This window comes from Scatophagus argus, chromosome 3 (assembly GCF_020382885.2).
Source record: "Scatophagus argus isolate fScaArg1 chromosome 3, fScaArg1.pri, whole genome shotgun sequence".
NCBI lineage: Eukaryota > Metazoa > Chordata > Actinopteri > Scatophagidae > Scatophagus > Scatophagus argus.
The window spans coordinates 11,578,121-11,602,271 of NC_058495.1; the positions used below are offsets into that span (position 1 = coordinate 11,578,121).

The following is a 24,151-nucleotide window of genomic DNA, read 5'->3' on the forward strand; positions in this document are numbered from 1 at the left end:
AAAATCTGAGGTCATATTGCTTTTCCCATTTGTAAAAGACGACAATATGCTGAAAAAATTACAATTTATAGTGTAAAGGTGTTATATGCAAGCATTTTTGCTGCTGTTTCACCTCTAATGTGCAATTTAACTGTTGCTCTCACACTTGCTGTGATGTTCATTCTTAGAAACACTATAGGTAAGATATGCTCTTATTTGAATGTTTAAATACAGCAGGAAATTTAGAACATAGGGCCCTAGATGTCAGAAACACTGAAGTCTATGCGTCTTGTCTGCTATTTTGACCATAAGCAAACCTAAATGATTTAAGTGTTGATGTGTTACAGTAAAAACCTGCAGTATGTTGACATAAAACATGGTCAACAGTGAGGGATCATGATGCCCTGAAGTACCCGTTTAGTGTTTCTATGTAAATACAGCTCCGTCTTGACAGATACTACAAGAACACCGACCAGGAACAGATCATCTCTGTTTTTAGATCTTGTACATAAAAAGGTACGTTTGGTGCTGGAGATGGTATCACATTGATAAAACTGGCAAATGTGATAGAATTGTGATAGAATTTGTGTTCACAAACATATTAAGCAGAAATGTGTGTACTGGTTAGATAAGAATTCAAGGGGGAACAATAACCACAGAGACAATGTAAAAACATCTACAATTATTTTATTGCCAAACTAAAACTGCCCCTGCTATATACACTTTAAAAGCTACTGTAAATATGCATCACAAATATAAAAGGTTTACATTTATATACATTATTTATATAAAGCCACATCTTATTCATCAAAATCCAAAATCCATATACCTTATTTTATAGTTGTGTCATTTCCATAGATTTAGGTCTTGAACAACAGCTATAGTAAAATATCAAATAGATTTGTTCAGGTACATGAAAAATGCATAATTGATACACTGCGTCTGAAAGTTAAAACTGTGGCACCGGTTTACGAGCTAAAGGCATTTCAAAGCAGTAGGTAGTCAGTTGTTATTTTGGCATGATCCCTTAAAGTGGGGAAAAGTTGTGACAAAACAAGACCTTCATTTACAACAACCACTGCAAATACACGTGGAAAAGCAAGGGACAGAGGTGAATACATGCACTAAATATTTCCTCTGCTGTTGTTCATCATTTAGCTGTAAAAATCAAGAATCAAAACTGCTAAACAAAACTATAGTAAACAAAGTAGAGTAATATATAAATAAAGTGAGAGAAATTATGATTTACACGGGACTTTTCCGAAGCCTGAGAGTTGTGAAAACCATCTTTGGGTAAGAGCAGCAGCATATAAGAAGTATTTTGTGCTGTTTTTAAACTTGTTCATTTGCTATCTCTATTTTCATATAAAGAAATTCTCCTATAATCAATAAAAAAAATGTGCTTATATGCAGTTTGTCAGTGCTATTAAGGGAGACCAAATTTACCTGAAGTACTAATGAATATACCCACCCACATCCCTAAATTAAGCTCAAAATGAATGTGCCATCACTGACAGAATATCACAACAGTAATGTCTGAAACATTAATTCATAAAGCATCTTTTCATAAGGGCTTCATAATACTAATAGAACACCACGATACCTATAGCACCGAATGGTACTTCAATACACTTCACTATAAGATGTCGAATGTACAGTATTACAATAACATCTATGTATGCGAGTGGCTGAAGGAGAATCTGTTACTGTGCACCTCACAACACTGACTGCAGGACAGACAGGACATAACAGCATGCAAAACATTAACCTCAAGTCTAAATAGTAACCAAGGGTGAGAGCAGATTAAAATGTGATAAACCAGTATAGCAAAGACATTAGGACAGAATCAAAACAGTGTGATACATCTTCCAATTGATAAAAACATTATCTTATTAAACTCTGCCAGACACACCAGTGGGTTCATTTTTACAAATTCATGTTGGCTAGGCTTTGTTCAAACCCACAGAGCTCGGGTGGGCTCACTCAAATGATTAAATAAGTAAACCTAACTTATCAATAGTTGTATGTGGCCAAGATAGTTTTTAGTTTCATCTGAACAGGCTGTGATATGTGTCCATTGCTTAGGTCTGCACATATGCTGTTCATTCTCCATATGGTGCATTTCAAAACCTGGGAAACAAAAACTGTCTGGATATATATCATATTTTCTCACTTACTAGATGAAAGTTGAGCCTCTGCTGGTAGCGAGATCACAGGAAACAAGATATAGAGTGTTAATTAATGAGCTTGGGAGGTGGTGATGTTTTGTTTTGTTTTTTTTAACCAGCAAACTCTGCTTGCAGTCTTTACACTAAGCTGACCATCTCCTAGCTGTAGTTCTACATTACACACAGATATCCCATCTAATGCTCAGCAAGAAAGTGAATAAAATGTCTAATTATTCCCTACACTTTCTGTTTCTAGAGCAGCCTTGAACAACATTGGCATGTTGGGTCTGAATTTTTACTGTGGGCATCGTAAAACCTCAAATAAGCATTAAGTGTACGAGTAGATACAGAATATGTGATAGCATAGAGTGTGGAACAAGTGATTTCTGAATTTGTGAAAGAATGAATAAGAAACTTAAAGGGGACTTCAAGAATTTGAGAGATGAATGAGCTAGACAAACACGTTTTATCAGTCATAACACCCTCCTTCATCCATACAATGTAAGCTAAAGCAAAAATGGATACCATATATAATGTATTCGGATCATTAGCTTAACCATATACAGTAGTTAAATATAGTCCATTAGGAATTAAAAACACAGCTACAGTAGCTAAATAAATATACACTCCCATCTTTACTGTATATTTGTGTGCTGTTCCAAATACTAAAAGGCACCAGGATTTCTGAAGAAATGTAGCTTTTCTGGAACAACAGCTTAGACCGTATGATGCTCTACATAACAGCTTGCATTCTAAGGCCTTAAAGTCTTTTGCCTTATATTACACTATGATGAACAGTTCAGAGTGCTGTTGCTTCAGAATATTAAATTAATATTTGTGTACAAATAACTTATTTGAGTTATTTCAGCATTTGTCATGTATATCTCTAAAGCCTTCTTTTTTCTGTACAGTACCAGCTGCAGCTGTTTGTGTGTAAATAAAGAGGAAGCAACGAGAAAAGGACCATTTCACTGTCATGGATGGACTTCGTCGTACTAACAGATGGCAACAAAATAGTGACCTTGTTCGGTCCTGATTATTCACAAATATTGCATTACTATTGCACTACGTTAAAGTGGATTACAGAACATCGTTATGATAGGATTTTGTTCGGATATGTGTTACATTACATTATGTTGTTACATTATGGTCAAAAAGATAATTAACTTGATCAATATCAGTGTGCTTCCAACCAACTCACTCTCCTGTATATTTATACTGTTATAGGCCCTAGGCCCTGTGCTGCACACACACACACACACACACACACACACACACACAAACACTGAAGCAGCATCTAGTGGCCTCCTGCAGCAGGGCCACCCCCTGTTGTCCAGTCGATGATTATGAAACTCATACTCATCACCATGAAGGAGACACCCAAAGCAGCAAAACAGGCAGCCTAAGAATGAAGGAAAAAACACAGCAGTAGCACAGAAGCTTAATTATCCTTAATTGGCCTTAAATCTATCTATCTATCTTACCCAAAATATATGATGACAAAAGTCTGTATCACACAGAATAATCACCACATTAACATAGGCATGATTGTAGAGGGACACATTTCAAGGCCTCACCAGTATCTTAGGAGTAGAGTTCATGGGTTCGTCATCTTTGGGAACAATGCGGATGTAAAAGACAGCAGGGAAGATGAAAATGAGGCAGGGAGCTGACGTGGCACCTGCACAGAAAAAGAGAAAAGGCTGCTTAAAGCACTATGCAGAAGGTTTAAGTGAACACAGTGACACACAGACAAAACATATGTAAGTTTAATTATTTTCACTTTTATTGATTTTCAATCATAAATATCAATTTTTTTGAAGGTAGAGATCTGTTTTCAACAGTCTTTCTCGTGCAATTAACTTCTCCAGGAACAGTATAACAATGGTGGTAAATGTCAGTCAAAATAATTATCAGTCTTAATTTGGCTCTACCCCTTACTGTCCACTGTAACGCCGTCCACTTACTGACAGCGTTACATTAATGGAAAGCTTACTTGCACACATATTCTTAAAATTGTTAAAAGTGTGCACACTGCTTTTACGCGTTCCTTCCTCTTCGCTTTAAACACTGTACAGCTCCTTTTATTTTTAAACAGTTATATTTTACACATTATTGCACTAAATTTCTGTTTTATATCTTTTTCTTTTTTTCTTACTCTTACTGTTAACGGTTTTATGCATTTGCTTGTGAGAAAAACCAAAACAAATGTTCCAGAAATTCTATTTTCATTTTTGCATTATTGTTTTTATTTGATGTCGGTCTGATACTCAAACTCAAACTCAAAGGAGACACAAATAAAATCCCTGATTGTGGATCCTAAAAATATTCAAATGTTTTTTTGCGGCAGCTCCATACATTGCATCATCTGATTTTCTGCCTGTTTTTGTACATTCATGTGTTATTCACGTGCGCTTTGTACTCCCACATGTGTACTTGCACTCATATATTTGTCAGAGCTGAATCTCTGAAGATGTCCTTGGCTGTCTTTTAACTTTAAAGTTTTCAACTTTCATCTCTACCCTGTGAAACATGACCGCCAACTTGAGGACAGAGTGTGGCAATAATATTGACTCAGGTCATCAGTTTGTCCAAGAGCAAACATGTGCTGGTCTTGTTTTTTAGTTTTGCTCTTGATGTTTTTTTTTGAGTGAGGAGCTGGACTGCTTAAAACACAGCAGACAATGCCCAGCCACACAATTCAGTCTGCACTCACAGATGGAATAAGTAAACCATTAACAAGTTATATGCAGAATTTAGCCTATAGTCAAATAAATACAGAAGACTGGATAAATTTAGCTATGTCACTATGTTGGCTACTTGTGCACCAATTATTAAGTGTGTCACGGTGATGGAGTTTCTTAGGCAGTCCACCTTAAAAATCTATCTTATTGTCTTAACATCAACAGGAGGAGCTAATGACACGATGGCTGCTGTACTAACCAATGATGCCGAAAATCCCCAGGATGTTGGGAGCAAATATCACGAGCATGTTGATGAATGTGAGCAGAATGAGAGCAATGGCGATGTGACGCAACCAGTTGAAAGCTTTGGTGGGGAACAGCATCTGCTGGATGGCTCTACGCACCTGTGGACAGACGCAGACAAAGGATGAAATAAGGAACTAATACTGCAATGTCGTATTCACTGGTCATCACAAGCAACAAATCAACGGTGAACTTACAGGGAACAAAACAATCGGGACAGTCAGTGTTACAGCTGTGAGGACGGCCAGTCGCACACACAGGATCAAAGTATCGTAAGGGTCAATCCGGCTGTACGTGTGCAGCAGTTCAGCCTCCACATTGTCTGCAGAAATATAGAGAACAAACATCTTGTTCATATAGTTCTCCCATGTGAACATGCCTTGATGTTAGCGCATGCAGAGCACACTGTCACCACAAGAGGGAGCTTAGGCTCTCTGTGTGGGCAAATGCTATACCCGGCGCTGTTTTTCTTCAGTACGGACAAATGCTATCCATGAATACTGCATATCATTATATACCAAACAAAACATAGCACATATATTAAAATCTGCATTAATGCAACAGTATAAGTGTCTCATTTGCTTAAATCACAAATTCACATCCCCTCATCACAGTGTCTCTTTTATTTTGGTCACCAATGGGAACCTAAAACAACTACACACTTTATTTTGAGCGAGCACACCATACCTGTACCCCCCAAAAGATTGAATGTGGTGTCAAACTGAGTAATTTGCAAGTTGTAACATTGCAAGATAAAAAAAAATGTGCAAAAATCAAACATTTTTAAAATCACAAACACCTTTAACTACTCTTTTTAACTATTCCTTTTTTCCACTAATGCACTGACTGTCTGATTTTTGCACAAATGTTTTTTGATAATGTAAACACACAACTGCTCTCTCACCTTTAAAGGTCAGGTAGCCAAAGAGAGCTGCCAGAAAGTACATGGTGTACATGACAAAGATGGAGATGTTGGACACCTGCTGCATCTTCTTCTTCGATGGACTAAAATCAAAGAGTTGAACGTTGTGTGAATGCCACATTCTTCTCTGACGTGAAATATCACAGGTGACAGAGGTATGACTCACTTGCGGAGCTCAGTGTAGATGGGAAGCACCTCAGGGTGGCAAACGAAGGCAAAAGCAAGGATAGGAATGGTGTATGCTGTCTGTAGGAAACACATAAACACGTGACTTTCTATGATTAGAACTGCAGGCAGGACTCCCTAGATAAGTGTGGGAATTCAGGCTGAAGAGCACACCTGCAGACTTCAACATTTGTGGCCTTAGTGTTCCAAATGATCCAGATAAGCAGACTCTATCTTTGCCTCAGCGTCCTACCTGTGAGTTGATGGTGAACATGCGTGTGGAGCAGTGAGAGTCATCGTCCTCGTGGACCAGACCATTGCTGTACTCATGCCCATGGTTTGAAACATTCGGGCTGACGAGAGCAGCAGTGCTGTTGGCTGAGAACTCCTCGAATGGGCAGGTAATCTGAAACTTCTTATAGATAACCTGCGGTTCCAGAAGAAGGGACAAAAGTAGGAGTGTAATCAAAGAAAAGACATAAGTACGAAGGGATGTGTCAGAGTGAACAAGGGCTCTCAGTATTCCCTGCCGAGCTCAAAAACAGCCATTTCACATCAGATTAGTGTGACTCAGCCTCTGAATACTTAGGTTTTACTCTCAACCTTTGATGTGTCTAAGCAGCTCTGATATTCGCCTTATCACACATAACCACATACCACTGAAAACAGAGATGAGGGTGGGAAAGAAACAAAGGTGGGAAAGTGAGTAACGTGTGCCAGGAAGACATGCCAGAACAAATGAGCCTCCTTGTTAAGAGAAACTGTGATGATGATTACGTTGCTGCCAATGATGATGATAGTATGTGAGTTGGACCAACTTACAGCAGTGAGAAAAAACACCATGCAGCTGAGAGAAAACCCACTGGTATAGCCAAGGTAACCTGGAAATAAAGTGAAAGAGACAGTTAAGGCTCAGCTCCTTTACTGGTCTATTTTTTCACATGTTGTGTGGGACTACTATAAGACTGTCAGGTGAACTAGTTACACAAGAAAGTCCACATAGTTTACAGCCAGGTTTCCTGCTGTCCTATAAATGACACTTCCGCTGAAAAACATTCCTGAATCAGAATGACCTCTCAGCACTGAGAGAGCAGAGAGAGGATGTTTATTTCATGTAGTAATGAAAAGCTCAGGCAGGAATAGAGGGTGTGAACATCTCAGGGAAAGAGATGTCTAATTGGACACCTGCCGTTTGCACTGCCGGTGGTGGGATCAAGACGCACACCGATTGCTTGACTTTAAGGTCAACACACCATCAGAATCACATTAGAGTCGGCTCAAAGTCAAAAGAAAACCTAATCGAAAGTAATGAGCCCTAAAGATAGAAAAAGTTTCATATAAAGAATTTGTAGTGTGTTTTAAGGAGGCATACTGGAGTAAAATTTGGAAAAGAGCGAAACGACTTCAGATTAATTAACTAAAGCTTCAGGATCAAAAAGTTACAAGAGGCATCCAGAGAGGCAGAGAAGCTCAACAACATAACTGATTAACGGTCATGTCAATATTAGGAGGCAGGAACTACAGCCCAGGAGCAAAAGCTGGAACTGGAAGCTCATTTGCACCAACAAAAGTAACAAAAACACAAATTATGAGCTCGGATGTCTTTGTATTTCATAACTTTGACTTAGGAAAGTTCTATATTTATTACATCTAACTTTTCATAATTTCTTTCCTCTTAGCTGAAAAGAGCTTCCATATAAAACCAGTGGTCGAAATGCGGGTAAACATCCTCAGTTCCTCAAACGGTTCTTGTGGCAAAAAGAGCCACAACTGTGTCCCCTGCTTGCAGCGTGAACGCATAACCAACGCTTAAAGTAAGAAACGCAGATGACATGTCTCATTCACACAGCTAAAACAGACGAATAGTTCTGTGTCAGCTCTACTCACCGAGCTGTTTCATTAAAGCCAAGGGAAGGATGATACTGGCAGAAACCAAAATGACCAGGTAGTTTCCATTCAAGTACCATTCAAGCCTGTTGGGAGAAAAATCGAGTTTACTTTGGTGAGCTCAATATTTCAAACATTTGCACAGTACACATAGACAGAGACAAGAACAGAGTGGAAAGTGTTAGATGGTAAGAAACTGGATTATGAATTTAATAAAAGTGTTGGCAGAGCTTCTTCTAAAAACACATTGTCTGAGAGCACTTCTTTGAATTGGTTGTAAGTACAAATGGTTCGTGTGCTTCTTGTGCAAAAAACTTGTCTGTTTATGTATGTCTGCTTATGTTGCTCTCCACAGACGTACTGGAATAGACTGTTACATAACTCTGATGATTTATGTGACAGTTTCCAGTTGCTAAAAAGGAAGGCATGGCAGAGCCCTAATCACACAGCACTGAAAGAGTCAGTAAACTTCTATCATCACACTTTTGTATCTCCCTTTCTTTAATACCCCCCGCCCCAAATACACACACACACACACACACGCACACACACAAAAGCATCTCGATCACTCACTCCACACCATAAAGCCCCAGAATAGTTTCTGTCTCAAACGCATTGCTTAAAACATGGCTAAAAACATATGAGGATGGAATGACATATCCAATGCTTCCCCTTCAGTCCTATGAGAGGGCCATGCTGCTGTCTCACCATCTGCTATACATAGGCACCACATGTCCTCCCACTAAGCAAAATGCTTGTGAATGCCCCCCTTCATCAAATGCAACTCCCTCATCTAACTTAAAAAGCCTCTCTCAGCACGTACATGTGTACATGTGTACACATGTTGGTGCTGGGATGCAGTCACAAGTCCACTGCATTCATCGAGTGTCTGGCTGGCTTTCACAGTGTTCTGACCTAGTCTTATGAAAATAAAACTGCATATTTGTCCAAACCTAGATCAGTCCTTGAATAATTGTTCATTGTAGGTGGATATGTGGTTAAACAGCTTGCTTTAGTGTCATGTGAATAGACTTGTTTCAGTCCTTGAGCTGGCCAACCTTCCATTTGTTTAATGGATTAGAAAAGACAAACCGTCCCTGCATGTTTTACTAAGAAAACAAATATACTTCAGGGACAGTGACAGTAAAGCTCAAACGGCAGTAGCTGTAAAGCTGAGGGGCTTCCTGAGGGCTTCAGTAATAGGAAGGTTATAGAAATGACTGTCAAACGATTAAAGAACACTGTCTCTTAAATCCTGTGTATAGAACAGTCTTTGTGTCCTACAGAACCCTTTTAAAACTGCTAAGCCTGTTATTCTTAAACCTCTGAACGAGATGTAGCCAGCGGGATCAGCTGTCTGCCAATGGTCCTACAGGCTGTAGCACACAGTGATCTATGAGACTAGCTGTGAGTGTGTGTGTGTGTGTGTGTGTGCGCATGTGTGTGTTTTGAAAGCAAGAGAAGTCACAGGTCAAATCACAGGTCACTTCCTCTTTGGACATTTGGTCAGCAGGTTATTTTAGATGATCAAATCTCAAGGCAATCTAAACCAATCCAACTCAAGTTTCGAGTCACCGAGGGCAAGTCCAGGTCACATTACTTCATTATTGCGCAAGAGATGTGTTAATAGGTGAGACCAAGTGTGTTATAAGTGCAAGTTCAAGTTCTCGATTATCTTATGCTTAACAACTACAGTGAAGCAGTTGCAGGCAATGAAATTCTTGGATCACAGGCTCCCTCTCCCGCATTTAAAAAAATCAATTAAACAGAATTCATAAACAAATGCACAAAATAGTGCAGCAGCTAACATTAAGGAATATAATATAAAATGTCAGTGTAAAACTTTGGTAGCCAGAGAACTCTAGAAAGCAGTGCCCGCCGCAGTCTGTGTTCACATCATGTGACACATTCCACACATGCACAGACGAATGTCATAGCCTGCTGTAGAGGACAAGTCCATGCTATCAAAAAAGAGGTCCACACACACCTTCTAATTACAAAATTAATATTACATGGACCCTTGCTCACCGGCAGATATGGAAATTATAATTTTGGCTTTACACTCCACCAGCTGAACCCATCCACCCTCCCCTCATTCCACTCTGTCCTCCTGACGCCATAGGTCTGAAGAACGCAATGCACTTTAAGTGGAAATGTAGAGTGTGTGTGTGTCTGTGTCTCGCTCGTTGAGATTTGGCCCCGAGCTGACCTTTCCTCATGCTTGGCCTTGGAATTTGGCACCTGCTGCTGTCATTTGTGTGTGTGTGTGTTTGAGAGAGACATCGAGAGACTGTAATAAACTCTGCTGTAATAGTAATAGTAATAATAATAAAATATGTATTGTATTGAATGTAAGATCCCCGAGAAGACTGTCTGGATGTTCAGCTCTGATACGTAAAACACACATTTGAGATGGGTTGCTGACATTTCTGAAGAGAGGTTGTTTTTTTTTTAATCATTCAGCCCTGAGATGTTTTAAAAGGGGCGTCAGCAGTGGCGAGAGCCCGTTTGAGCACAAGGTTTGTTTTTAGGTATGAACAGGCAGCTGGAATCCACTTCAGTCCTCTGTGGCCTTATGAGTGCCTGTGTCTGTGGCGTGACTCTGACGTGAACACCTCTTGCCTCCGCAAGCTGACAGCACTGAGGGCTTATGTTGTGTGTATACATAACTGACACATAGTAACCTACCATGGGCCCCCTGATGCTCAGCCAATTACAAGCTGCCATTCCCATCACACCCCCACACTGACTGAATCGATGCAAACTGAAATATTTGCTGCCCACGTGGTCTTCCAGGACCCTTGACCCCTGCACACAGTGCCTGAGCTCTGTGCCAACAGCAGACAGAAATCACATGCCTTTCACTGACAGCTCAGTGATGTCGAGAAGCACTTCAATGTTAATACTCACTCAGAGTTGGGATCCGTCTTCAGGAAAGCTTGGATAACCAACGGTAACTCAGACTTAACAATGTACAGGTAGCTGGACATGGCTGAAACAGACAACAGATGTTGGCATACTGTTATCACCTTATGTTTGTGTAAGTGACAAAGCAGTAACTACTGAGGATACTGAAGTCACATGCTCATGTTTTAGCAACACCGGAGGAGGTTACTTGGTGGTATTTTATCATTGGATTCCATACACTGAGACCATATTTTATATTGATAACTGTTAGGCTGTCGAAAAGACAGTATCTACCCACGATGACGTTACTGCTTTGAAACAGCATTTTGACCTTCATGTTGGGAAAAAAATTTACTTTGGCTGAAATGATTAGTGAATTACACAATCAACAGATAACTATTGCCAACTATTTTGCTAATCAATTAAATTTTTGGAGCAAAAATACCACACCAGTGTGAGAATTCTTCTACTTTTGTAAACTGAGTAACTTTTTGTTTTGGACTGTTATTTGGACAAAACAAATAATTCAATTACATCCTCTTTGGATTTAGACTAAGACTTCTGACATTAGGATTCTGACATTTCACAGACCGAACAACTGGCCAATTAATCGAGTTAAATAATCAATAATGTTCATGTTCATGTGCAGCGACTGTACCTACACGGGGCTGGAAAAGCTTTATGAAAACCCTCCCATTCCGTCTCTGAACATTGCAAATGTCATGCTGCTGAATTAACTCAATGACAGTCTAATGTGTGTCAACAGGGCTTTGAAAACATCCCCTTATTTCAAACTTGGAGACATATATATCCAAAAACAAAAGCCAATGCAATATGAATGGTTCAAGTGAATATAGCTGAGTAAGACAGATATGAACTTTAAGCCATGTAATTGTGTTTAATTCATGTTTTCTGCTGCAGGGAGTTTGCCAACAGATGAGACGACTGCGAACACATTAATCGTTGAGTCACACTGGCTCCTCACCTCCAATATTCTGCAGGGTTATTGCTATGCCAGCAGCCATTTTTCCAGGAGTGCCAAAGGCCCTGTACCCCAGCTGTTCATAAGCTCGAATTCCTGTAAACAGATTACAAACAACAATGTTCACTCAGTTTCATTTGGTGAGATGTCCTTCAAAGCAATATAATATATAAATTGTATACCTGTGATGGTGGGTAAAGAACAATGTCACAGTTTTGACATTTGTCTAGATTATAAACTTTGTGATAAACTTTGCCACACACAGATTACAGAATAAACTAATTCATTATAATATACTTCTCATAAGCAGTCCAAGTCACAGAGTTAAGAGGATCCTAAAGCAAATCCTAGTAATAATCATTCTGTCATGCCAGTTAAAATCAAATTACAATTTAACTGCAAAGCCCTTTGAAATTTTCTCAATGAGTTTAACAGTATCAGATGTCTTAATCTGGTGTCCAAAAGTAGCAAATGTATTAACTGTTAGACTTTCAAGTCTATATATAATTTTGATAATTGCACACTATAATATATAGCTACTAGGTCATTTCTTTACAAAGCATTCTTTAAAATAGAGACACGACTTAGACCTTACCCACAATGCCAGAGGATTTGAGCAGCAGATGAATGGAATAAGACGACAAGGCTGCTACTGCGGTTAGAAGAAACCTGTGACACAATACAAAAAGGAAAGTCATATACCTGTACGTTAAGCCTCTGTGTATGTCAACTTTACATTACACCACATTTTACGTCCCCTCTAAGATTATACTTCATAAGCATTACAGTCAACTATCTGCACTAAGTCATGATGTACTCTGCGTGGTCTTAGACGTTAGCACATCACTTACATTCACAGTTCACTGTTTGATCTGATATTATGCATCAATGGGACAAAACTTTTTGTCTTAAGCCTGGGAAGTTAAACTTCAGTGATTGCTGATTTTCCACTACATCACTTTCCTGCCATTGCAGGACATTTTAAAGCTGACCCTGTTCATTGCTTCAGAATGTTAATCGTATTATTGCTACATTATACCAACAGCTGAAATGAGTATTCAGCATGAAACAACACAAGGCATTCTTGAAATAATAAGTGGTTTTATAATAGACATTTGTTCTCTGCATGAATGAAAATGATATTTCCCACAACCCTTTTATCCGAGAGTCGAAGTGAACCTCCCACAGAGGCACAGCATTTCTAAAGGGTCAGAGGTTGATCCCAAATCCGCACCTTTCTCAGACCTTTTCTCAGCATTTCTGAGCACTCATTTCTGTATTTCTTGCAGCCACAACTGAAGAGAGAAGAATTTTCCTCTGTTCCACATTTGTAAGCAAAGGGATGGAGCCAACCCCTCCGATTGCACAGCAAACTGCCCAACCTCACTAAGTTCACAAACAAGAATTCATTTTACAGGTCAGCTTTTTATCTTTTGGATGCATCACACATAGTAAGATGTCCTGTCTGAATGAAAAAAAAATATTCTCCTATAAATCCTGATGGCCTGGTGAAATATTTAACAAGGCACCAGGCTTTTCATTTCAGCTCTGTTTTTGTGTATCACTAGTAATACATGGACAGGGAATGGCAATGCCCATTTGTTTCTGTGCTGTATCTCTTGACAGGACAGCCATAAAGTTGAGTTAGCTGTCACTGAGGCCACAAAAAGTAAAATGAGGGCAAAGGCTGGATGAACATAACTAAAACACTAATTGTCATATTGCCTTTTTCAATAATAATCATGCTTATTTGCCAGGTCAGAATGATGGTACGTCCTAAAGTTGCTGAAACAGCTGTGCATTTAAAAAATAAATGCTGGTTGATAACCTTCATATCATAATGAAAGCTCTTACATTCTTTTTGATTTTGGTATTCTTGAACCTTTGCCACAGCGAACCATAGTGCATGCTCATCTTTCAGACAAATTAATCAACCAAGCAATTTGATGAGACACTGTATCATCACTATGCCATCAGCAGGGGTCTACAAAGAGACCACCACCAGCCTGTGGTCTCCAAATCACAAACACGTACCTACAACTCATTGTGAATATGCTTTAATCAGAATGTTCAGCATACTGACATTTCCTGGTTCAAGCTTTACAATAAAATGGCATTTGGTATTAACTGTATTTTTTTCCATTCGTCACAGTTGTCATAACATTTCATCTACATTTGATGACCCATGTTATGTATGTCGTATAACAGGTTTGATGCTTACTTGTGCTGCTGTGCCTTAGGAAGAAGAAGTTTACCAATCGTCATTGTTGTTACATAAGCTGTCATGATGCTGAAGACCAATGACTTCAAACCAGCCACCAGCTATATGTAGTTACAATACCACTGATCCTGTACTAACACGAATTTCATAGGAAATGGCCTGCAGCCCGCCTCATTAGTGAAACCCATCATCAATGAACAGACTTCCTATTTCCACAGATGAGGCTACTTTCTCTCTGTGCAGCTACATAAACACAGACTGCATGACAAAGACAACCAGGGTCACGGTCTGACAGCAGCATTCTGCAAGGAGCAGAAGAAATGAAGCAGTCCGGAGGCCACACACACGATCTGGAGGTTTGGTTATTCTGGGCTATGGCCTTTCTGACATCTGTACAAGTCAACGAGGGTGGAAACGGGAGCTAAAAGGGTGTGAACGGAGGCGGGTATATCGTACAACATGATATGTTACGAGATAATAAATCACTCCTATAAGTAACCAGCACCACCCTGGCCCTTAATCACACCACCAAAGCAGGCCAATCCTGAGCTGTAATCCCTCAGAAACTACATTTGACAGTCTCAGGACTATACTGGACTTTGTGAAAAAGGTTTTCCTTTTCAAATGCATTCAACCATTGAATAGACTCCACCCTTCAGGGGAACAGTATAGCAATAGGTACAGGCCCACAGAAACACATGATATCTCAGGAAAGAACTCAGCACCGCAACTGTTAGCACCAGCGCCTGTGTTTGATACGTGGACAGATTCTAGCTTATATTGATGAATATACTTTTTTTACTCACAAGAAGAGGAGTATGCCAGTGTTGGCCATGGCATAAGCCAATCCCAGGATTCCACTGCCCATTATAGCATTGCCCAGATTGAAGACAGACATGCCAAAAGAAGTCTTTCCTTCAAACTGAGGGAGGAAAAAGAGCAAACAATAAAGCTCATGTCAACAGAAACACATAATGCTGTCTTGGTTGTCTAACATCTACACTTTCTCACTTACATCTGTGAAGCGTATAGGTTTCTTTCCATCTGCACTGGGCAAAAATTCCTCATTCTCCAGTGCTCCATCAGGATCATCAAATCTATGAGGCAAATTTATGACTGTTTATTGATGATTTCTTCATCTGCTTCTAAAAACTGTGCAAATATCTGCTGTAGTTAAAATTACATGCGTGTCATTATTATTATTATTTGCATGACTATATGCATAAAAACCAATATGCAAAATAAAACCCCCAACATACAAATCTCCTCAGACATACCTGACTGTTTGAGTGCCATTTCTGTATAATGATCCATCCGTTGAGGCAAGCAAAAAACAAGGCAAACATGCATTTAAAAAAGCAAAGATTATGCAGAAAGTAACTCATACTGTACGTCTCTCACTATACTCATTATTACTAATGGAAAACTCGCATCGCAGGAAGGAAAGTAGATGTTTGTAAATCAAACTGTGTAAAAGTCTGATTTACTTTAAACAACCTTAGATGAGGTTTTCACACAAGAATAACTAATACAGAAACACAAAAGGATTCAGTGTAAGTGCTTGATGTGTTAAAATGCCGGTAGCCAGCAAGTACGAGACAAATGGGTAAAGGGCAGTCGTTTATCTGCTTTTAAAATAAGGGGAGTGAACTCACTGATCCTCCTCTAGCAGTGTCTTCATTGGCACATCATCTCCGAGGTCATGACTTTTGCCGTTTGGTAAAATGTTCACCTCTGACTGTGAAGTTTCCATCATCCAAATTGTAACAGATTCTTTTTTGGCTTGTGGAGACGATCCTTTAAAGTCACTCAGTATCTTGAATATGTGGGACAGAGACATAAATCACATAAGACACAATATTCCATGAACACATCATTAAAATGTGCAGCAGATGTATCAAAACAACATAAACAACATCATTTCTCAGTCAGTGTTTTCCTGTAATTCCTATTCAAGCACGACATTTTCTGCAAGATCAAAGATTAAACTGTCTTGTTTTTTTCTTTCATTTGAAACATTTTTCAGGATTGAGGTGAGTGGAATTGGGTTGGAAAAAACAATACAATAGTACAGATACAATAGTGTTGCTTCACTGTCCTGTACACACTAAAGACATTATGTATTACAAAAAGGAAAAGCCTAACAAGATGCAGCTTCAGCTTACGCCTCTTCACGGTAATTGTCTTTACATTTGTTTGTCTAATTATAATCATTATTTTTCCATTTTAGCCTGTGTTACAGTCCATTAGCTCGATCAGAAATAATTCTTGTGCTAATGTAGTTGCTTTTCAGGTCAAGACTCCGTGTATGCAATATTTGTCTGTAAAACACCTCAGCAATGGCTCAGCACTACTGTTGACACAATAACTTCCAGCACCCAAGACCTGACCCATTCAAGCCCATTGAATGGTACTTAGTTGTAAAAGGTCACAGGCCGGGACATTTTTTCTGTTTTCCGGAACTTCAGTACTGAGCAAAGCAAACAAGTGCAGATCACATGGTCAAAGGTCAAGGACTACTTGAGTTTTTTGGACTTTTGTTTGCTCATGTCTGTAGTGTAGTCACAAACTTGCAGCTGCTCAGTGTTTCTGATGAGATCCCACACAGTGACACAGCGTTTTTTATGACAAATCTAAACACAATGACATCAAATAAAACGTTAAATCCCTCACAACATTAGGGATCCAAGGACTGAGAAAGTGGTTTGCTAAGAAGTTATTACTGTAGTGCTATAATTATATATTTTTACAGTGTTTTCATTAATGAGTGTGGAGTTTCTTTAACCATGACCTGAGGATGAAGGAAATAAATAACTGGCAAACTATCAAGATACAATTTTATTGGAATATAAATCACATTAAAATTCACATTACTATTAATCAAGGACTATTAATAACCTGCCGCTGCCTCTGACGACCCCACTGATGCAAACGAATCCTCTTTTCTATTTCACAGTGTGACCTCAGAGAGAGACAATGGTGTGTTGTTAGCTGCTTCCGTTGTACAGCAGTTCGATTGTGTTCACATTGTCCTCTCAGCCAGAGATCACTGTTACTGCTATTCATACTGTACAGTTAGTGAGGGCCATTGATACCATCCCACTGCAGCTGCAAAAGAAATCTCTGAGAAATAAAATAATACACTAAACACAATGATCAGGTACAGGATCTTGTAAAAAAAAAAATAAATAAATAAATAATAAACAAATGGCCAATTTCCCCAAATTAAAAAAATCTGAAGACCAAAATCTCAAAAGCAAGTTTTAAACCTTAAAAAAAATCAATAATCTAACCTCAGAGAGACTTCTATTGCCTTATCTGGTGAGTCCTTTTATTTGCCCAAAGTTAACATGTCCCTTAACATACAAATGTAAAACCCCCTAATATCAACACTGTCTGTTGCAAAACCAGCCTCTGAAAATGATCATTTCCCAAAAGACAGAGGAAAACAAAGTGACACATACATTATTTCAAAATAAGCTCATCATACTGTTTTGCATCATTAGTGATAAACAGGCTAATTAAACATTAAATTTAGGAAGGTGCTTGTGTGGTACTGGAGTACAAGGGTATTTACCACAGGAAATCATACAAAATCCCAAATCAAATCTAACCCAGAAAACAAATTTTAAAACAAACACTTGCCATTGAACAGTCTGAGCAAAGCAGAATCACACTGAAAATTCTATTTTGCTTGAAATTTGTATTCACGGAGGGTCTGCAGTTCCTTTTCAAATGGATGTTTCTATTTGATGCAGTTGCTTGCTGTTCAGTCAGAACAGATCAAGCATTTTTCAAATAAGAAAAGTTGTCCTTGTGAGTATCCATGCCAATTGATGATAAAAAAAAATTGCAATATGGGGCATTCATTTTCTGAGCATATCCTCTTCTACTGTGCACCGGGAGGGTCACCTTACACCCTACTGCCGCCCATAGTGAGCTCTGTTATGTAACAAGTCGCCTTAAAGGGGCATGAGAGTGAAAAGTCCCATTCTCAGTTACTGAACTAACAAGAGATTTGAAATGTTTGAACAGGTGGGAGTTGGAAAATGTGAGAGAATGACTATTTATAAAAAAAAAGCCTTATCAAAAAACATAGCAGCAGTCTGCACAATTTCCTATCTCTACTTGGGTCAGATGGATATAAAACAGGGCCGGCATGGGACAAGTGGGGGACAGTGGGTGAGCACATGTAGATGAGCACATGCCCATGTGGTGGTGCATCAAAAACAGCCACGAGGTTCAGCCAACAGTGCCTGGCAGCACCAGCTCGTCTCAGCCACGTGCCTGCTGGAAACAGAGGAACACATGCTCGTGTCCTGCGATATCAGCCAGCACCTGAATCACATATTCTGCTCTGTGGCAAAGCAGGCCAAAGGGACAGCTTTAACTTCCTTTAAAAGAGCCTTTTAAAAACTTCAGTTTTAATGGCTGAAATGGAGAAAAATAACATTTTCACCATAGGAATAAGCTTCATGAACTCAACACAATTCAGGTAAATCCATATCACTTACACCACTGTTAATGAATGTTACATATTAAAGCTTTATGTTTACATGTTCACATCCACTGCACACAGTGAACATGTATTAAAACCCTCCGCAATCAATAAGACAAATAAAGACAATGTAAGGTTAAAAATTAAGAATAAGACCAAAAATTGCTGTATGAGAAGAGATAAATCCAACTGCAGCCAACAGCAAAGACCATTACATTATTTGTTGTACAAGGTCTCAGTATTAATGTTTACATGCATTAAACTTATTTCTGCACAGTTCTTAGCACTGATGCTTTTCAGGTGAGCTAAGTTTCCCTTCTTTTTTAAACACAGACATCCATCAGGAAGTCCAGTCAGTCAAGACTGTGGTACCACTATCCTGTGAATCAAATATAACATCTGTCACATCACCGAATGTGCTTGGCATCATTTGGACAAGCAATGGTTATAACTGCACTATGAAATTGATGTGTAGGCTATGTTTGATGCAATAAAACATCAGAACAGTGATTCTACAGCAGTCAGTCAAGACTGTGGTACCACTATCCTGTGAATCAAATATAACATCTGTCACATCACCGAATGTGCTTGGCATCATTTGGACAAGCAATGGTTATAACTGCACTATGAAATTGATGTGTAGGCTATGTTTGATGCAATAAAACATCAGAACAGTGATTCTACAGCCATGAATAAATCTTATATGGGACAGAGAAGAGGGCATCAAACTGGTGCTGTCCAATATAATGAAAGTCAGCCAAATGTTTCATAAAATAAAATCTCTTCATGGAATGATGTGGATTTTTCTGAAGGCTGTCTCCTCTCCCACACACAGACAGACTGAATAGTCACTGGGATCAAAAAAGGAAGCACTAGAGTGCAAACAGGCAGCCAAGATATTATTTAATACTCTGTTTTACAAGTAGCCAATACAATCTGTGTATACACAAGGATTAACTCAGCTGTTATGTAAATGATGATTTGCAGAGTGACTGTGAACAGTCTGACAACCCTCCTATGTTATCATTAATCATTTAACATGCACCCTGGTTCCAGAGTTGGTGTTTTCTGGACATCTAAAACTGCCTTCCATAAAACAATGAGAGACTCATGAGTTTTTCTTTTGTTTCTTCAAAAAAGTTCTTCATCAGTAAGTCATATAATAATACATTTCTCCATCCACTGAACATAAAAATCGAGAGGAAGTGGGTCTGCAATGCAACAATGACAACGACCGCTTGGACCAACAACTGGACCGTTCTGTTTCCACTTCCAAAAACAGGTTTCATTAATTCATTTGAAATTGTGTAAATCTCTCTTATGGTTCATAATTATGCACTGACGCCAGTAATTTTTACAATGACTATGATGGGGAATGAAGGCCGTTTTAAAAGTTAAAGATTTTTTTCTTTAATATCAAACAACATGCATTAGAGTAATCAACAGTAAGGATGCAAACAGCATCTAAGAAGCACCTGAGCTGAGATTAAGAGTAACAATGGCAACTATACAAACATCATCCTGATCCTTTATTTGAAAAATAAACTATAGGAAAGGGATGCAGTGAGTGGATGTATGAGAAGAAGCTGTGTTTGAAAACGTCCTCATTGTTACATAATAGACTGATTTTAAGTAATCCTAAGTATGTGTTGAAAAGCTGCAGGGCGCCTTTTTCGGAAAAATAGCTTGGTAACCAATAGATGGCCGCAGGACGTACAGGACAATTATACTCCAGGCAAGCATCTGAGGCAGCTCTTTCACTTGAGCGCAGGTGATTGTGTAAATGTGTCGACACAATCCAAAATGCTACATTTATTGATTAAGATGACAGATGTTTTAAAGACTGATTACCCACATGTTGCAAGCTAAATCTAAAACTGTATAAGTGAAATAAGTGAATACATCGTGTGTGTATCTAACTCTTGTCAGTGAACCTCTATAGCACACTAATGTTAAGAAATACAAGTTGAATGTGAAGCTCTCAGTGTGAACTGAAAGCAAAACAAAAACAAGAATAACATGTTTGTAGGCTTGCTACCTATAACAGGTGCTTAGTTCGTTAACATTCTGAACGAGTAATGTTAAACAGTTGTACTCAATATTTGGATAATAAAAGCAGATCAAATAACTGCGTAAAATGGGTGAAAGTGGTTGCTGTTGTTCACATATATATATATATATATATATATATATATATATATATATATATATACACATATATATATATAACATTCTGTATATACTAGAGTTTGTTTCTTGCCAAGCATATGGTGATTTGTTTCCTGTTAGTGCTTCAAATACAATAACAAACGGCTCTGGGTGGATTTTTTAGGCACTTTACATTAACTCGAGAGCATATATTTTGGAACTGATTACTCCTGTGGGAACAAAGTCATGAGAGTGTTGGTGCCATTTCCACCCATTAGGCGACAGAAACCATAAAAGAGGCTGAGAACCACAAGATGAACAACAATTTAGGCTGAACTGTCTCATACTGATGAATAAAAACATTTGTTTTTGGACAGTTTCCAAAAAGGCAGAGGGCCTACAGGGAAGATTCACACAGGAGATTACACCACAATGTTCTCACCATAAATATATGCATTTTGTCCACTTGAATACATAATATCAACAAAGGATGATGACTTTCCAATGACATTAATATAAATAGACAACAGCACATGATATGGCCATGTTCACCCACAGATTATGAGCCCTGGGACAAAGATAATAATAACCTCTAGTGTCTGACACTTAACACCCAGGCTGACTCAAACGCAGATATTCACAGGTCTCTTCCTTGTGACAGGAAAGCTCAGCTGGCTGCTTCCCAAATGGATAAAACATCGGCGTCCACACACCTGTCCACCTTCTCCTCAAACTCTCGACTTCTTTGACTACCGCACATGCTGGGGTCACTGACCGCAGCCAGGCTTATCTGCTCATTTTCAACTGTGATGAACCCAGCGTGAAAACCCGTATTGGGTGCTAGTGTTTAGATTGGAGGCCAAAGTCAAAAACACAACCCCTCACACACTCCACCTTGAGTACACATCAAACAGAAGGTCTCTCTGGATGGTCCATCTGAATGCTTAAATGTGTCTGACACTTTCACTCTTAATATGGTTGGTACTTTTTTTTTCTGAACTAACTCTGTACGTTGTATAAAGCCTCACACTTTGACTCACAGTTTTCCCCGATGACCACCCAGCACCTACATTCAAGCAACAGGTTAAGTGCCTCACCTCTCACCATCCTTACAGTCGCTGCACAGGAACATTTATTTCATTATTATTATTATTATTGTTATCATCATCATAATAACCGAGGAAACCTGAAGTAACTGCATAGTTTGCAGCAAAGTCGCAGCACATGCTGTTAAGGGCTTCCTGGAAACTTTTCACTTATAGTGTAATGAGAATAAGTTGTATTGATAATAGGCTATAAAGGGCTGCAACAAACACGTATTTTTTTCTATTTCTTGATTACTGGATTAATCATTTGCTCTACAAAACTGTGAAAATGGCCATAATAATTTCCTACAGTCCAATTTGAAATCTGCAGATTTTGGTTTTTGGTTTTTCTGACCAAGAGAACAAAACCCAGAGATTTACAGCCAATCTGAAAAGGCGAAACAATTGTATGTTTGAAACTGTCAAAATAACATCTATATGTGTCTATATAATATTATTCAACATGATAAATTAGATGTGGAACAGCAGGACGCACAAATTCTACATTACACAAACGGCGCTCAAACTGCAAGAACATTAAAGTCACAAAAGACCAGAATCTCACATAATCATAAAGAAAATACATAAGGGAAATTTAACATTTCTTGATTCTCAAAGCCATTATTGTCAAGCACACCATAATAACACACGAAAGAGGCTCAGTAGGCAACGGATGTGCGGCACCATCGTCCCACACAGGGCGCTCGTCCTCCACATGGATATATTTAGCCGATAATAACAAAGGCAAAGAGCTTTAAAAGGCTACTACTGCTTGTTAAAGCTATGCTGACATTTATATTATGTATGTCTTGACGCAAACCGAATGTGCTAATACTGTGTGGTCGAGTTCAAACTAAACTCTCTCGGACGGACATGAATATGGGGAAAAGGAAATTGTCTTTGGCTTCAGTCGGTGCCATGTGGCTCGGACAGCGCCAACACTTTCACGTGTAGGTTGAGAAATCTGTAGGAACATGTTTCCACACGGGCCTACAGGTTCCTTTTTAATACAAGTAAGTTTGATTTGAAACCCACACTCGGCTGAAACACCGGCACTTTGACCGAACTAAAGATAAATGTGCTGGTCAGTCACCGGTTGGACACATATATGATACACATACATGATCTGAAAAGGGACTTCAGCTTTCTGGCTGATCCAACGTGTAGACTCACGTTACATGGACAATAGATGGACAAAAATCTGTCACTGGCTCCTCCAGGCACATGGTCGTGACATCTGGACTTGGCGCTCACTGCAGGAGGACCAAACGTCCAATTCTTTCCACTATTGATCTCCCCTATACCCCCTCATAGGAAACGGTGCCATATGTCCCATTATCGTGCGCTCTGTGGTCATTTAAGATACAAATATTCATATATTCCCCACCTCCCGGGATACAATAAAATAACATAGGCTAATATATCCAAGATCTAAAAGTACTGCCCCACAAGTCTTTGAGGAAATAAAACAGTAAAACACAAAGATAATTTCAAACACAACTGCATCATCTATTCAAGCACATTCCCTTTTTTTGTCTTTAAAGAAACATATGCGATTGGTTCAGTCTTACCTCAGGTTCTTGTCACGAAGCTTTCGAGTTAATTCCTCTGATGAGTGGAAACAAACTGGCTCCTACTGATGATTTTCTTTCTCCTTCCGTGTTTTCTATTTTTTTTCCCTCGGAGTCTCAGTGAAGCTGATGGTTATCTGCATTAGTGTGTATTTACGCACATTCGGCTTCTGACACAGCTGCTCCAAAATGCGCTTCGGGAAATGTTCGGCATTGTGAAAGCTCCTGGAGCTCTACCGTGGGGGTCGCATTAGGTCCGCCTCCTTTGCAAGCCCCCCTATGGCAGAGCTGCTCGCTGAAGGTTTCACCACCACTGCTCTCTAGTTGAGGGGAATATACACACAAAAAAAAATCACGGAACGTGGCAGAATTTAACATGAAGGAACTGGGCAGAAATGACACGAGAGAGCCATCGCATTGTGGAGAGAGTGAGGGTCACACTTTTGCCTCTTAAAAATATGAAACTGCAAAATACAACTGCTCTGCCCCATTCACACACGCAGCAGAGTACTATTACCCTATACATAAATATCTATAGAGTAGAGGTGTAATATGTGTCCTTTTCTCTGCACTTGACTCTAATCCAGCAGCTCCCAGCACGGCGCAGCGTGACATTTGGCACCTGTTCAGA

The 24,151-nt window shown here is 39.1% G+C and overlaps 1 protein-coding gene across 1 annotated transcript; it reads right to left on the bottom strand.

Annotated features, from left to right (window-relative positions):
- Positions 1 to 646: 646 nt before the first annotated feature.
- On the bottom strand, positions 647 to 23,796 carry slc38a3b (solute carrier family 38 member 3b). The gene is made up of 17 exons (XM_046383494.1): positions 23,521 to 23,796; positions 15,874 to 16,034; positions 15,496 to 15,516; positions 15,234 to 15,315; positions 15,025 to 15,140; positions 12,593 to 12,666; positions 12,001 to 12,093; positions 11,019 to 11,100; positions 8,109 to 8,194; positions 7,044 to 7,102; positions 6,475 to 6,648; positions 6,223 to 6,302; positions 6,039 to 6,139; positions 5,332 to 5,456; positions 5,091 to 5,235; positions 3,725 to 3,828; positions 647 to 3,549 (listed from the first exon to the last, which is right to left on the bottom strand). Exons 2-17 carry the CDS (start codon positions 15,972 to 15,974, stop codon positions 3,445 to 3,447), a joined length of 1,548 nt encoding a protein of 515 aa, XP_046239450.1. The 5' UTR covers positions 15,975 to 16,034; positions 23,521 to 23,796; the 3' UTR covers positions 647 to 3,444.
- Positions 23,797 to 24,151: the final 355 nt, after the last annotated feature.